The sequence below is a fragment of the Phocoena phocoena genome, chromosome 4 (genome assembly GCF_963924675.1).
Source record: "Phocoena phocoena chromosome 4, mPhoPho1.1, whole genome shotgun sequence".
Lineage (NCBI taxonomy): Eukaryota > Metazoa > Chordata > Mammalia > Artiodactyla > Phocoenidae > Phocoena > Phocoena phocoena.
Window position 1 is genome coordinate 78,965,629 of NC_089222.1, and position 12,728 is coordinate 78,978,356.

At 37.5% G+C, this 12,728-nt stretch overlaps 1 protein-coding gene across 1 annotated transcript in view; it reads left to right on the forward strand.

Annotated features, from left to right (window-relative positions):
* Positions 1 to 276: 276 nt before the first annotated feature.
* POLQ (DNA polymerase theta) overlaps positions 277 to 12,728 on the forward strand; it is a 114,041-nt gene continuing 101,589 nt past the window's right edge. The window contains exons 1-5 of the mRNA XM_065876433.1: positions 277 to 457; positions 936 to 1,115; positions 3,030 to 3,160; positions 4,596 to 4,752; positions 6,362 to 6,470. Of these exons, the coding sequence (XP_065732505.1) occupies positions 277 to 457; positions 936 to 1,115; positions 3,030 to 3,160; positions 4,596 to 4,752; positions 6,362 to 6,470 (758 nt within the window). The remainder of the gene's footprint in view (positions 458 to 935; positions 1,116 to 3,029; positions 3,161 to 4,595; positions 4,753 to 6,361; positions 6,471 to 12,728) is intronic.

The following is a 12,728-nucleotide window of genomic DNA, read 5'->3' on the forward strand; positions in this document are numbered from 1 at the left end:
TCTAGGTCCAAGTCTGGTTCTCTTTCACTATCCGACAACCGAGGTGACAGGCCGGAGGTCTAGGACACCAGCGAGAGCCCCTCCTTCCCCACGATTCTATGGTCCTCAGGTTACTCTCGTCACTGGGAACTCTATGGTTCCGGGGCGGGCTGGGAGGCCTGAGTTTGAAAGCCGTGGCGGGAAGATGGCGGCCGCACCTGTCGCCAGCTTTCGTTTCTTCCGAGCGGGAGGACGCTGGGACTGTGCCTTTCCCTGAACGGCCGAGAAGATTTCGCGATGAATCTGACGCGCTGGAGTGGGAAACGCCGACGTTCAGCACCAGGCTCAGACTTCTTTTCGGGAAGTGGCGGTGACAGCAGTGACAGCCCCCTGCTCCTCTCGGGGCCGGTGCTGAGCCCGCCCCCGGGCCTGAGACGCAGCCTGAAGGACCGCGGCCGCCCGCCGGCCAGAGCTGCAGGTACTCGCAGGCACTCCGTGGGCAGCGGGCGTGGTAGGCAGCTCAGCCGGGCCACTCGTCGGGAGGTGTCCTCACCGCGCGGAGCTCGCGCGTTTGCACGGCCTGCTAGGCTTCTACTCCCCTTTCTCAGTTTGTGACTAGGACCTGGTGCGGCACGTCACTTTCTGTTGACGTGGAAGAGCTTTCAGTCCATATTCAGCGACTGTCTGGTAGTAATCTTCAAGTGGTTTCTGGGTCTTTTCGACCTTTATTTACGGAAACAACTTACTAGTTGGCCAAATCTCATCACCTGTAGGGAATTCACTCCTAATAGTGCCCAGTGCTCCTTACAGATCCTTATATTGTATGTGTTTTATGTCAGGATGTACTTTAAATAGCCTCTTTACAACACATAGGAATCCCAAAACACAGTGGAAAGCAAATTACTGAAGTCTTACGTTAGAACTAAATTCAACTATTTCCTTTTTTTTCCTAAAAGGGAAATGCAAGCAGACGTTTCCTGACGATAAAGTAGACAAGCTGCTATTGGCAAACTGGGGGCTTCCTACAGCGGTTCTGGAGAAATATCACAGTTTTGGTGTAAAAAAGATGTTTGAATGGCAAGCAGAGTGCCTTTTGCTTGGACAAGTCCTGGAAGGAAAGAATTTAGTCTATTCAGGTATTCAAATTTGTGCAAGTTAATTTCTCTACTATTTTTAAGACATTATTAATGTAAAGGACACTATTGAGGTAAGGTGGGTGAGAGTGCTTTATAACTAGATAAAGTCTTAAAATATTTGAAAAGCAGAGTTTCATCATATGCATACTTAAATTATGAAAATTCCATTAGATGGTAGGGTGGGGGAAGGCAAAAACCCAACAATTTAAACAGAATTATCTGCCTACCATTTCTCTCAAAAAACATGTGTCCCAGAGCTTCCCTGGTGGCGCAGTGGTTGAGAGTCCACCTGCCGATGCAGGGGACACGGGTTTGTGCCCCGGTCCGGGAAGATCCCACATGCCGCGGAGCGGCTGGGCCCGTGAGCCATGGCCGCTGAGCCTGCGTATCCGGAGCCTGTGCTCCGCAGCGGGAGAGGCCACAACAGTGAGAGGCCCGTGTACCGCAAAGAAAAACAACAACAAAAAAAACATGTCCCAGAGTGAGTGTGCAGTATGAGATGTAAATGTGCTCTTCCCACAGTTGATCTCACTTGCTTTTCAGTGTGTGAACATTTTACGTTATATGTTTATAAATTGACCTGCTTATACAGGATTGTATATACAAAGCCCTATGTAATATACTTTATGAAAGGTTTATATGAGCTTTCAAGAGCAACTTTGACTTACATAATTTTTAGCCGTCTGTGCTTAGTATACTGACTTTAGAATCTAATCACTTGGTAAGATGTACGTCCTTTGTATCAGTTTTCTCTGAAATTGTGAGTCATCCAGATTTTCATTATGGCTGCCAAAATAATTAGAGAGTTAACTGTCAATAGATATAAGTTCAGGCTGTTTACTGACTGTGTAACCTTGCAAATTAGTTGAGAGAGAGAAGCAGAGGGAGGGAGGGAGCGAGCGCCTACGTGCACAGAGAGCATGAGTGCCAGGGTGTGGGCTTAGAAAAGTTTTTGGCGTGTAAGAAATACTCAGTTAATGCTAACTAGTGGCAGTAGGTGGCATTGGTAGAATGGCCTGACCGTTTCAGTTGCTTAAACAAGAACTTGGGTGTCATTCATAACTCTGCTCACCAACTCACATTAATTAATCACCAAGTGTAGTGTCTGTTACCTCAAATGTCTTGATTCTGGCTACTACTCTCTGTTCTTAGGTCCATTACCTAGTTTACTATCATCTTCTAGACTATGCAATAGTTCTCTAACTAGTTAATCTTTTCTTTCTGCTCTTGCTTTGCTCCTGCAGCCAAAAGTGATCTCTATAAAGTATAAATATGATTTTGTCATTCCTTTTCATAAAACTCACTTGTCACTCTGCATTGTAGGATTATAAAAGTCTTCTCCATGTGGCACTTTCATATCTCTTTTTTCACTCCCCTACTTGTACTTTATACTTCAGGCTTACTAAATTACTTGCTATCATCTGAACATACCAGGCTTTCCTCTAGACCTTTACATATGCTGTTTTTTTCTGCTGGGCATTCCTTTCTTCTTGCCTTCTTTGCTCTCATAAGTTCTGTTTCCATAAACTTCCTTACAGCTCTTCTCCCTCAACTTCTATCATAGCTCCTATCACAATGTATTAAAGCATTTTATCTATTTCCCCAAAGCAGGGCTTTTAACTGTTCAGTACTTAAAGGAAAGAATCTTTAGGTATAAGCTAGGTACTCAGTAATATTCATCATTTATTTGATGTAAAGATTTATTTGTCTCTGTTTTCACTGTGAGAGTATTTAGAAACCTGGTTTAAAGTCAGGGGCATTTCAGGGTATAAAGGTTTCAAATGCTAGCTGGGGACTTAATGATAGTTTAGCCTTGGGCTATTTAGTTACTGGATATGATTTAAAATGTTTATTAATGCAGTGTATCAAATATTACTTCTTTTAGTGATAACCTTGCCGAATAACTTGTTTTAGCTCCTACAAGTGCTGGGAAGACTCTTGTTGCTGAACTACTTATTTTGAAGCGGGTCTTGGAAACGCGGAAGAAAGCTCTATTTATTCTGCCCTTTGTCTCTGTGGCTAAAGAGAAGAAATACTATTTCCAGGTAATGTTCTTTTACTAAGTTTGAAATTGTGAAAGGCCTATTATTGGCAGCTTCGGCTTTACTCATTTGAAATGGAATTATAAAAGCAATTGGAAAATAAAATTTCTTTTATTACATCCCAATGTAGCTTTAAAAGTTGACCATTTATGAGGGGAAACTTTTAAATTACTGCATAAAGGAGAAAGGGCCATTAAATCAAAGAGCAATCGGTGAAAATTGTGTAAAAATTTATAAACTTTTCCTTAGGAAATAGGCAGAGTAATCTAATTAGCATATAAAAGTGCAAATTAAGAATCAACCTCTTAAGTGAATAGTAGGACTAGACTGAAGCATGGAAAGGAAGTGTGTTTGAGGAAGCATATCCCATCCTGATGCAGGGCCATTTGGGAACGTTAGAGGATGAAGAACAAGATCCATTGGTGCTTATGTAAAGCTCCAAACCTGTGTTTTCTTCTCCTGTTCTCCTGCAAAAATGAATGACAACAGTATACATTTGTGTGACGCTCACTGGTCTTTAAGGTATTTTTACAAATACAATATTTCATTAAATAGAATAAATTTATTCTGATTTCTGCAGTGAAAAAATGTGATTTTGGAATGCCAAGATTATTGCAGTGATAATACAAAAAATCTGAGTTCTAGTCCCAGTTTTGTCACTACCTGTGTCTTCAGGCCAGATACATAATTTGCTGGGCCTCAGCTTTTTCCACTGGTAAAATGAAACTATGGGGTTAACTATGGGTTAACTTAGTAAACACTCAGAAACATTTTATTGAATGAACAGCTCTAAAATTCAATGGTTCTATAAATCTTTTTAACAGTTATTTCAGAGGTCAAATAACCAACAAAGCTGGTTCTACATGGTAACATCCTTTCAACTTAGACCAAAGTAACAAAATAATGATCCTTTTTACTGAGAAGGTATGTTAGTTAAAAGTTAAACTAAAAAAATTAACATCAAAGTCCCATTGCATTTGACTTTTGAAAGCTTTTCTTCCGTTGTATAAAAAACTAATCTTTAGTGGGATAATGAGAATATTTTCCTCACGAAGTATAAATTTGTTTCTGAAAATATTACATTAGTGTTAAAGAGTGAGTTTCTTGCTTGTTTATTAGATTAAAAATGTTAGTGCTTAAGGTAGTTTTTCTTTAATTTTAATTTCTATAAAGAGCTCTTAGAACTTATTTGATTAAGTATGCCATTTTATTTGACTCTGTCTTAACAGAAAATCTCTGTACTGAGTTTTGTCAGTTCTGAACTTCTTATTTTTAGTATATGATTCTAAAAAGAACCAGTGTGCCCTGACCAGGAATAACTAACAGTAATCTGATAAATGTATTTGAATACTTATATCTATGTTTTGGGAAAGAACCAATTTAAGATTCATGAATTTCAAATATTTTCCCCTGTATTTTTCCTTTTTACTCAATTTAGAGTCTGTTTCAGGAAGTAGGAATAAAAGTAGATGGTTATATGGGCAGTACCTCTCCAACAGGGCGTTTCTCTTCTTTGGATATTGCTGTCTGCACAATTGAGAGAGCCAATGGTCTGATCAATCGCCTCATAGAGGAAAATAAGATGGATCTATTAGGTAAGCAAATAAGAAAATAAGTATATACTTTCTCTTGCTATTTTTGATAGAATGGAGTGGAGCTGTTGTGATTTCTGTATGACTTATGTTTTATTCTATTGTCTGTCATTTACTTCTGGAGGTGAAAATTGGCATCTGTAATGTTAGGAACTCTGTAAAAAAAAAAAAAGTTTTGCATCCTACTGATGTTATTGACTCTACTTCCTTGTATTTTTGCACTTTACAAAGCATAGAGGGTATTCTTGAACCCTCAAGTCATTTCTCATTGCTTCTTTCCTATCTAAAGTTTACCAGGAATAGAAGGAAGCACCTGCCATCTCTGCAATTAGTGTATATATGTATTCATTATCATATTCTGGTACTGTGGTATCTAGATTAGGCCTGGACCCAGAGGCTACCATTTAGCAGGCAAATGGTAGGGAGCTATAGAAACTGGCACTGTATTTGAGCTTGGAACTTTTCTACCTTAATCCTTTTTTTTTTTTTTCCTTTTCCAACCACTTGGGAAAGCCCACTATGTAGAGGTAGCAACAGGAAGAGAATGGTTATAGCAGCAATAGAAGCTGCAAGAATATCAGTTAGCTACTCATTGTTTTCCTGGTGAACTTAAATGGTAAAGTTAGGGTAGGGTAGGGGTGGGGAGTAAAATCAAAGATTAATGAGACACAGGCTCCACTCTATAAAGCTTGGAGAGAGAAATCACATTCATCAGTTTGTATCAGAATTGTCAGATTGTGTTATATCAGATTAAGTGTTATATCTACTATACCTAGCACAGTTCTTGGCACACTAGGTAGAATAAATATTTTTTGGATGGATGAATGCTGAAATAAGTCATCATACAATATGATTTGGAAATAGCTTACTGATGAGGAAAAGGGTCATCATGTACCATTAGGAAATAGTCTGAAAGGTCTTTATTTTTGTAGGGGGATTTGTGGGGGGGACACTAGTGCACATACAAACTATGATATTATGAAAATGTTTAAAGGAGGCATTCGTTGATACAAATTTCAGTACTTCTTGAGCATTATTCCAAGTGCATAGACTGGTTTGATTCTCCAAGTAGGGGAGGAGGTAATTATGATCATATTTATGTTTTATAGTAGGGTGAGTCACTAGTCTACCATAATCAAACAAAAACATCCTCTTAAAATCATTTATTTCTTCCTGATCTGATTCTGTTTTTCTAAGCACTTGCTAACATCAGTATGGTTGCCCTGGCTGTTTTCCCCATAGCAAACTCAACCCACTGAATAATTGTTGTGGATGTCCTTGATTTTCATCGTACATGTATTTCTACAAGGTTGCCAATTAAGAATTGTCTGATAACATGACGAAGTTTTTCTTGAGTTAGACCTGAGTTAGCTAATCATTGATTTCTAGATCCAGGATACATTGTGGTAAGACCACTTATTATACTTGAAATATCTTGGAAAAGAATTGTCTGCTATGTGGAATCTGATTTTTGTTTTATGGTTAGAAATTTGTATTACATGCAGTGTATTATAATGCCAGCTATTTATGGTACAAGATACAAGATATTGAGTCTTAAAATTCTTGGAATTGTGAAATTCTGTAAAAACTAGCATCTGGAAAATCTCTTTAGGAATGGTGGTTGTGGATGAATTGCATATGCTGGGGGACTCTCCCCGAGGGTATCTGCTGGAACTTCTGCTGACTAAGATTTCCTATATTACTCAGAAATCAGCATCTTGGTAAGTACCTGAAATAACTAAGTTCCTGAGATTCTAAAGAATGTTGAGAATGTGTTTGCAAAAGTGCATAATAACTAGGAGTTAAATACATCAGAGGAGGGTAGTACTTATTTAGAACAAACTCATGTACAGCATTTCATTTATGTTCCAAAAGAAGTACTTAAGACTAAGAGTGATTTTAGATTATCTTTAAAACATTCTTAAATTTCTGACTGCTCACCACTTTTATGATAGAATTTTTAAAATCCAGTTTTTGTATTTGTTATCTGTATGCATATCCTTTTTAAGTAGTCAAGGCTAATTATGAAAAATAGCATTTCTTTATCCCCTACTTTCCAGAGGTAACTATTTTCAACTCTTACAGCTTTTTTTCTTTTTTTAAAAAAATTTATTTTATTTATTTATTTTTGGCTGTGTTGGGTTTTTGTTGCTGCGTGCGGGCTTTCTCTAGTTGCGGCGAGCGGGGGCTACTCTTCGTTTCGGTGCACGGGCTTCTCATTGCAGTGGCTTCTCCTGTTGCAGAGCACAGGCTCCAGGTGCATGGGCCTCAGTAGTTGCGTCACTCGGGCTCAGTAGCTGTGGCACGCGGGCTTTAGAGCTCAGGCTCAGTAGTTGTGGCACACGGGCTTAGTTGCTCTGCGGCATGTGGGATCTTCCCAGACCAGGTATTGAACCCGTGTCCCCTGCATTGGCAGGCAGATTCTTAACTGTGCCACCAGGGAAGCCCCTCTTACAGCTTTTTAAAAATTCTGTTTACACGGATATCTCTAAATATAGCTACTTGAGTTTTTAGTTTTACACATTATGTATTGACTTTTTACTATGGAAGATGAAGATCTAGCTCTTTTTTATATTCTTTGCTCACTCCGCCTGATCTCCTCATCCAGCCCCTTAGTCTTTCTTTATCCTCTCATTATATTCCCATTCTTCAAATATACTTATGTTCTAATTTTGCTTAGTTCAGTATTCAATATTACACTGTTATGACTATATAAGTGTCGTTGTCAACTGAGCCATGTGGTATATTATGATTATTTTTACTTTCTAAATAACTTTTTGTTTTCTCTGAAATTAATAAATGTCTTTTGTTTGATGAGTTGGTTTTCTGTGAACTTATCATTGATTTATCTCCAGCGTCTTCCCCACTTATATAAATCTCCACCCAGTATGTTCCAATACATTTGTTATTCTGCCCAATTTGTTTTCTTGAAGAAGTTTCTCCTAAAGCCTCCTGAGTTGTTCCAATTTAGATAGGTGGTTAATCTATATATGTGCTGTACAACAGTTATCTTGAGATCTCTTTTTATCATTATCATTCATTCCCATTGCTGTTTGCTTGAGTCAGAGCCCTCCTTTTTTGTGATCATATGTATTTCTCTTGATTCACTTTCTCATTTTAGTGGGGATATCTTCTAGGAAGTTCCACTTTATTTCAGTGTACAGGCTATTATGGGTATAAATTTTGCAAAAATTAGCATGTCTGAAAATGCCTTACAATTATTTCATAGATTTTCCAGGTACAAATGTCAAGATTTTAAACACTTTTAGAGTTTTTAACATAGTACTTCATTTTTCTCATTACTATTGAGATATGCAGTGCCATGCTAATCCTTCATCCTTTGTATAAATTTTATAAATTTATTTATTTATTTTTGGCTGCGTTGGGTCTTCGTTGCTGCGCGTGGGCTTTCTCTAGTTGTGGTGAGCAGGGGCTACTCTTACTTGCGGTGTGTGGGCTTCTCATTGCGGTGGCTTCTCTTGCTGGGGAGCACGGGCTCTAGGTGCGCAGACTTCAGTAGTTGTGGCTCGTGGGCTCTAGAGTGCAGACTCAGTAGTTGTGGTGCGTGGGCTTAGTTGCTCCCTGGCATGTGGATCTTCCTGGACCAGGGCTTGAACCTGTGTCCCCTGCATTGGCAGGCAGATTCTGAACCACTGGGCCACCAAGGGAGCCCTGTATAAATTTTAAAATTTTTCTCTGAGAGTTTTTAAGAGATCCTTTTCTTCCTTAGTATTGTGAAATTGCACTGATGTGTCTCAGTGTTGGTCTATTTTCTAACATTGTTCTGGGTACTCAGTAGTTGCTTTTAATCTAGGAGCTCTTGTCTTTCAGTTTAGGGAGATTTTAACACATCTCTTGCAGTATGTGGGAAAACATGCAGATAGTCATCTATGTCCCAAATTAGTAGGATATAGAAGATATGACTAATACAATTAGCAAATTTGACCTAATGGATGTATGTAGAATATTTACCAAATAAGAGCAGTATATATATTCTTTTCAGTTACATATGAAACATTTACAAAAAAAAACCCCTATCATGTGCTAGGCCATAAAACAACATATTTAAAGGATTTAAGTCATTTAAAATATATTCTTTGACAGCAGTGGAATTAAGCTAGAAATAACTATAAGAAAAACATAACTGAAAGATGCCCACATATTTAGAAATTAATAAATAATTCTGACCCCTTTTGGGGTGAAAAAAATAATCACAGTAAAAACAGGAAGATAGTTTGGAATGAAAGTATAATAAAAATATCTCCTAATGAAATTGTGAAATGCAGCTAGAGTTGTTTTTTTTGTTTGTTTGTTTTGCGGTACGCGGGCCTCTCACTGTTGTGGCCTCTCCTGTTGTGGAGCACAGGCTCCGGATGCGCAGGCTCAGTGGCCACGGCTTACTAGCCGCTCCACGGCATGTGGGAATCTTCTCAGACCGGAGCACGAACCCATGTCCCCTGCATCGATCGGCAGGTGGACTCTCAACCACTGTGCCACCAGGGAAGCCCTAGAGTTGTTTTTAAAGGGAAATTGATAGTATGCAGTGTGTATATTATTAAAGACGAGAGACTGGAAAATTAATGACTTATTCATCTCTAGAACTTAGAAAAAGAATAGTAAAATAATGCCACAGAGAGTGGAAGGAAAGAAATAATAAAGACAAGAACAAAAATTAATGAAAGAGGAAAGTCATTATCCTGAACATTAAAAAAAATTCTACAAGTCAATGAGGAAAAATACAATGTAATATATCAATGGGTAAGGAACTTGAAAGACATTTATAAGAGGGTATCCAAATGGTGTCTAAACATGAAATGGTGCTTAATCTCATTAGTAATCAAGGAAATGTAAATTACCTCTTCAAAGAGCTATTACCACACACTGTCCAAAATACCTAACAGACTGACAATACTAAGTGGTAACAAAGATGTGGAACAGTAAGGAAGTCCTAGCCACAGCAATCAGACAAGAAAAAAAAAAATAAAAGGAATCCAAATTGGAAAGGAAGAAGTAAATCTGCCACTGTTTGCAGGTGACATGATAACTATACACAGAAAATCCTAAAGACACCACCAAAATACTAGAACTCATCAATGAACTATGTAAAGTTGTAGGATACAAAATTAACATATAGAAATCTTGTATTTCTGTATGCTGACACGAATTATCAGAGAAATTAGGAAAACAGTCCTATTTATAATTGCATCAAAAAGAATCAAAATCCTAGGACTAAGTCTCACTAAGGAGGTAGAAGACCAGTGCAATCCCTATCAAATTACCAATGGCATTTTTTGCAGACCTAGAGCAAAAAAATGTTAAAATTTGTATGGAAACACAAAAGACCCCGAATAGCCAAAGCAGTCTAAAAAAGAAAAATGGAGCTGGAGGAATCAGGCTCCCTGACTTCAGAGTATACTATAAAGCTTTGTTCCAGTACCATACTGTAATCAAAACAGTTTGGTACTGGCACAAAGACAGACTTATAGATCAATGGAACAGTATAGAAAGCTCAGAAATAAACCCATGCACCTATGGTCAATTAATCTATGACAAAGGCAGCAAGAGTATACAATGGAGAAAAGACTGTTTCTTTAATAAGTGGCACTGTGAAAACTGGACAGCTACATGTAAAAGAATGAAATTAGAATACTCCATAACACCATACACAAAAACAAACTCAAAATGGATTAAGGACCTAAATGTAAGATGAGATGCTATAGAATTCCTAGGGGAAAACACTCTTTGGCAGAACACTCTTTGACATAAATTGCAGCAAGATCTTTTTGGATTCACCTCCCAGAGTAATTAAAATGAAAACAAAAATTAACAGGTGGGACCTAATTAAACTTAAAAGCTTTTGCATAGCAAAGGAAACCATAAACAAGATGAAAAGACAACTCATAGAATAGGAGAAAATATTTGCAAACAGAGTGACCGACATGGGTTTAATCTCCAAAATAGACAAACAGCTCATGCAGCCCAATATCATAAAAACAAACAACCCAATAAAAAATGAGCAGAAGATCTAAATAGACATTTCTCCAAAGAAGAATACAGATGGCCAAAAAACACATGAAAAGATACTCAGCATCGCTATTTATTAGAGAAATGCAAATCAAAACTACAATGATGTATCACTTCACACAGAATCACCATCATTAAAAATTCTACAAACTATAAATGCTGGAGAGGGTGTGGAGAAAAGGAAACACTCCTACACTGTTGGTGGGAATGTATATTGGTACAGCCTCTATGTGAACAGTACGGAGGGTCCTTAAAAAACTAAAAATAGAACTATCATATGATGCAGCAATCCCACTCCTGGCCATATACCTGGAGAAAACCATAATTTGAAAAGATACATGCACACCAATGTTCACTGCAGCACTAATTACAGTAGCCAGGACATGGAAGCAACCTAAATGTCCATCAACAGGAATGGATAAAGAAGATGTGGTACATATATACAATGGAATATTACTTAGCCATAAAAAAGAACAAAATAACACCATTTGCAGCAACATGGATGGACCTAGAGATTGTCGTAAGGAGTGAAGTAAGTCAGACACAGAAAGACAGGTGTCATATAATATCACTTATATATGGAATCTAATAAAAAATGATATAAATGAACTTACTTACAAAACAAAAACAGACTCACAGATCTTGAAATCAAACTTATGGTTACCATAGGGGAAATGTGGGGGGAAGTGATAAATTAGGAGATTGGGATTAACCTATACATACTACCATATATAAAATAGGGAACTAACAAGGCTGTACTGTATAGCACAGGGAACTCTACTCAATACTCTAATTACCTATACTGGAAAAGAATCTGAAAAAGAATAGATAAATGTATATGTATAACTGAATCACTTTGCTGTACACCTGAAACTAAAACAACATTGTAAATCAACTATACTCCAATATATATATATATAAAAATCCTAGGAATAAGTCTAACTAATGAGGTAGAAGACCTGTACTCAGAAAACTATAAGACACTGATGAAAGAAATTGAAGACAACACAAACAGATGGAAAGCTATACTGTGTTCATGGATTGGAAGAATAAATATTGTTAAAATGACCATACTACACAAGGCAAGTTACACATTCAGTGCAGTCCCTTCCAAAATACCAATGGCATTTTTCACAGAACTAAAATGAAAAATTGTAAAATTTGTATGGAAACACATAAGACCTGAATAGCCAAAACAGTCTGGAGAAAGAATAACAAAGCTGGAGACATCACACTCCCTGACTTCAGACTATAGTGCAAAGCTACAGTAATCAAAACAGTATGGTACTGGCATAAAAACAGACACATAAATCAGTGAAACAGATTAGAAAGCCCAGAAATGAGCCCAGACTTTTATGGGCAATTAATCTATGACAAAGGAGGCAAGAATATACAACAATGGTGAAAAGACAGCCTTTTCAATAAATGGTGTTGGTAAAACTGGATTACTGTCTCGCAGCATGCACAAAAATAAATTCAAAATGGATTAAAGATTTAAATCAAGACCTGAAACCATAGAACTTCTAGAAGAAAGAATAGGCAGTATGCTCTTTGATGTTGCTCTTAGTAATATTTTTAGGATATGTCTCCTCAGGCAAGGGAAACAAAAGTAAAAATAAACAAATGGGACTATATCAAACTAAAAGGTTTCTGCACAGCAAAGGAAACTTTCAACAAAATGAAAAGGCTGCATACTGAATGGGAGAAGATTTTTGCAAATGATGTATTCAGTAAGGGGTTAATATCTAAAATATATGAAGAATTCATATCAATCAACATAAAAAAATCCAATTAAGAATGGGCAGAGGGTCTGAATAGACATTTTTCCAAAGAAGACATACAGATGGCCAACAGGCATATGAAAAGATGCTCAACGTCACTAATCATCAGTGAAATACAAATCAAAACCACAATGTGATATCACCTCACACCTGTCAGAATGGCTGTTATCAAAA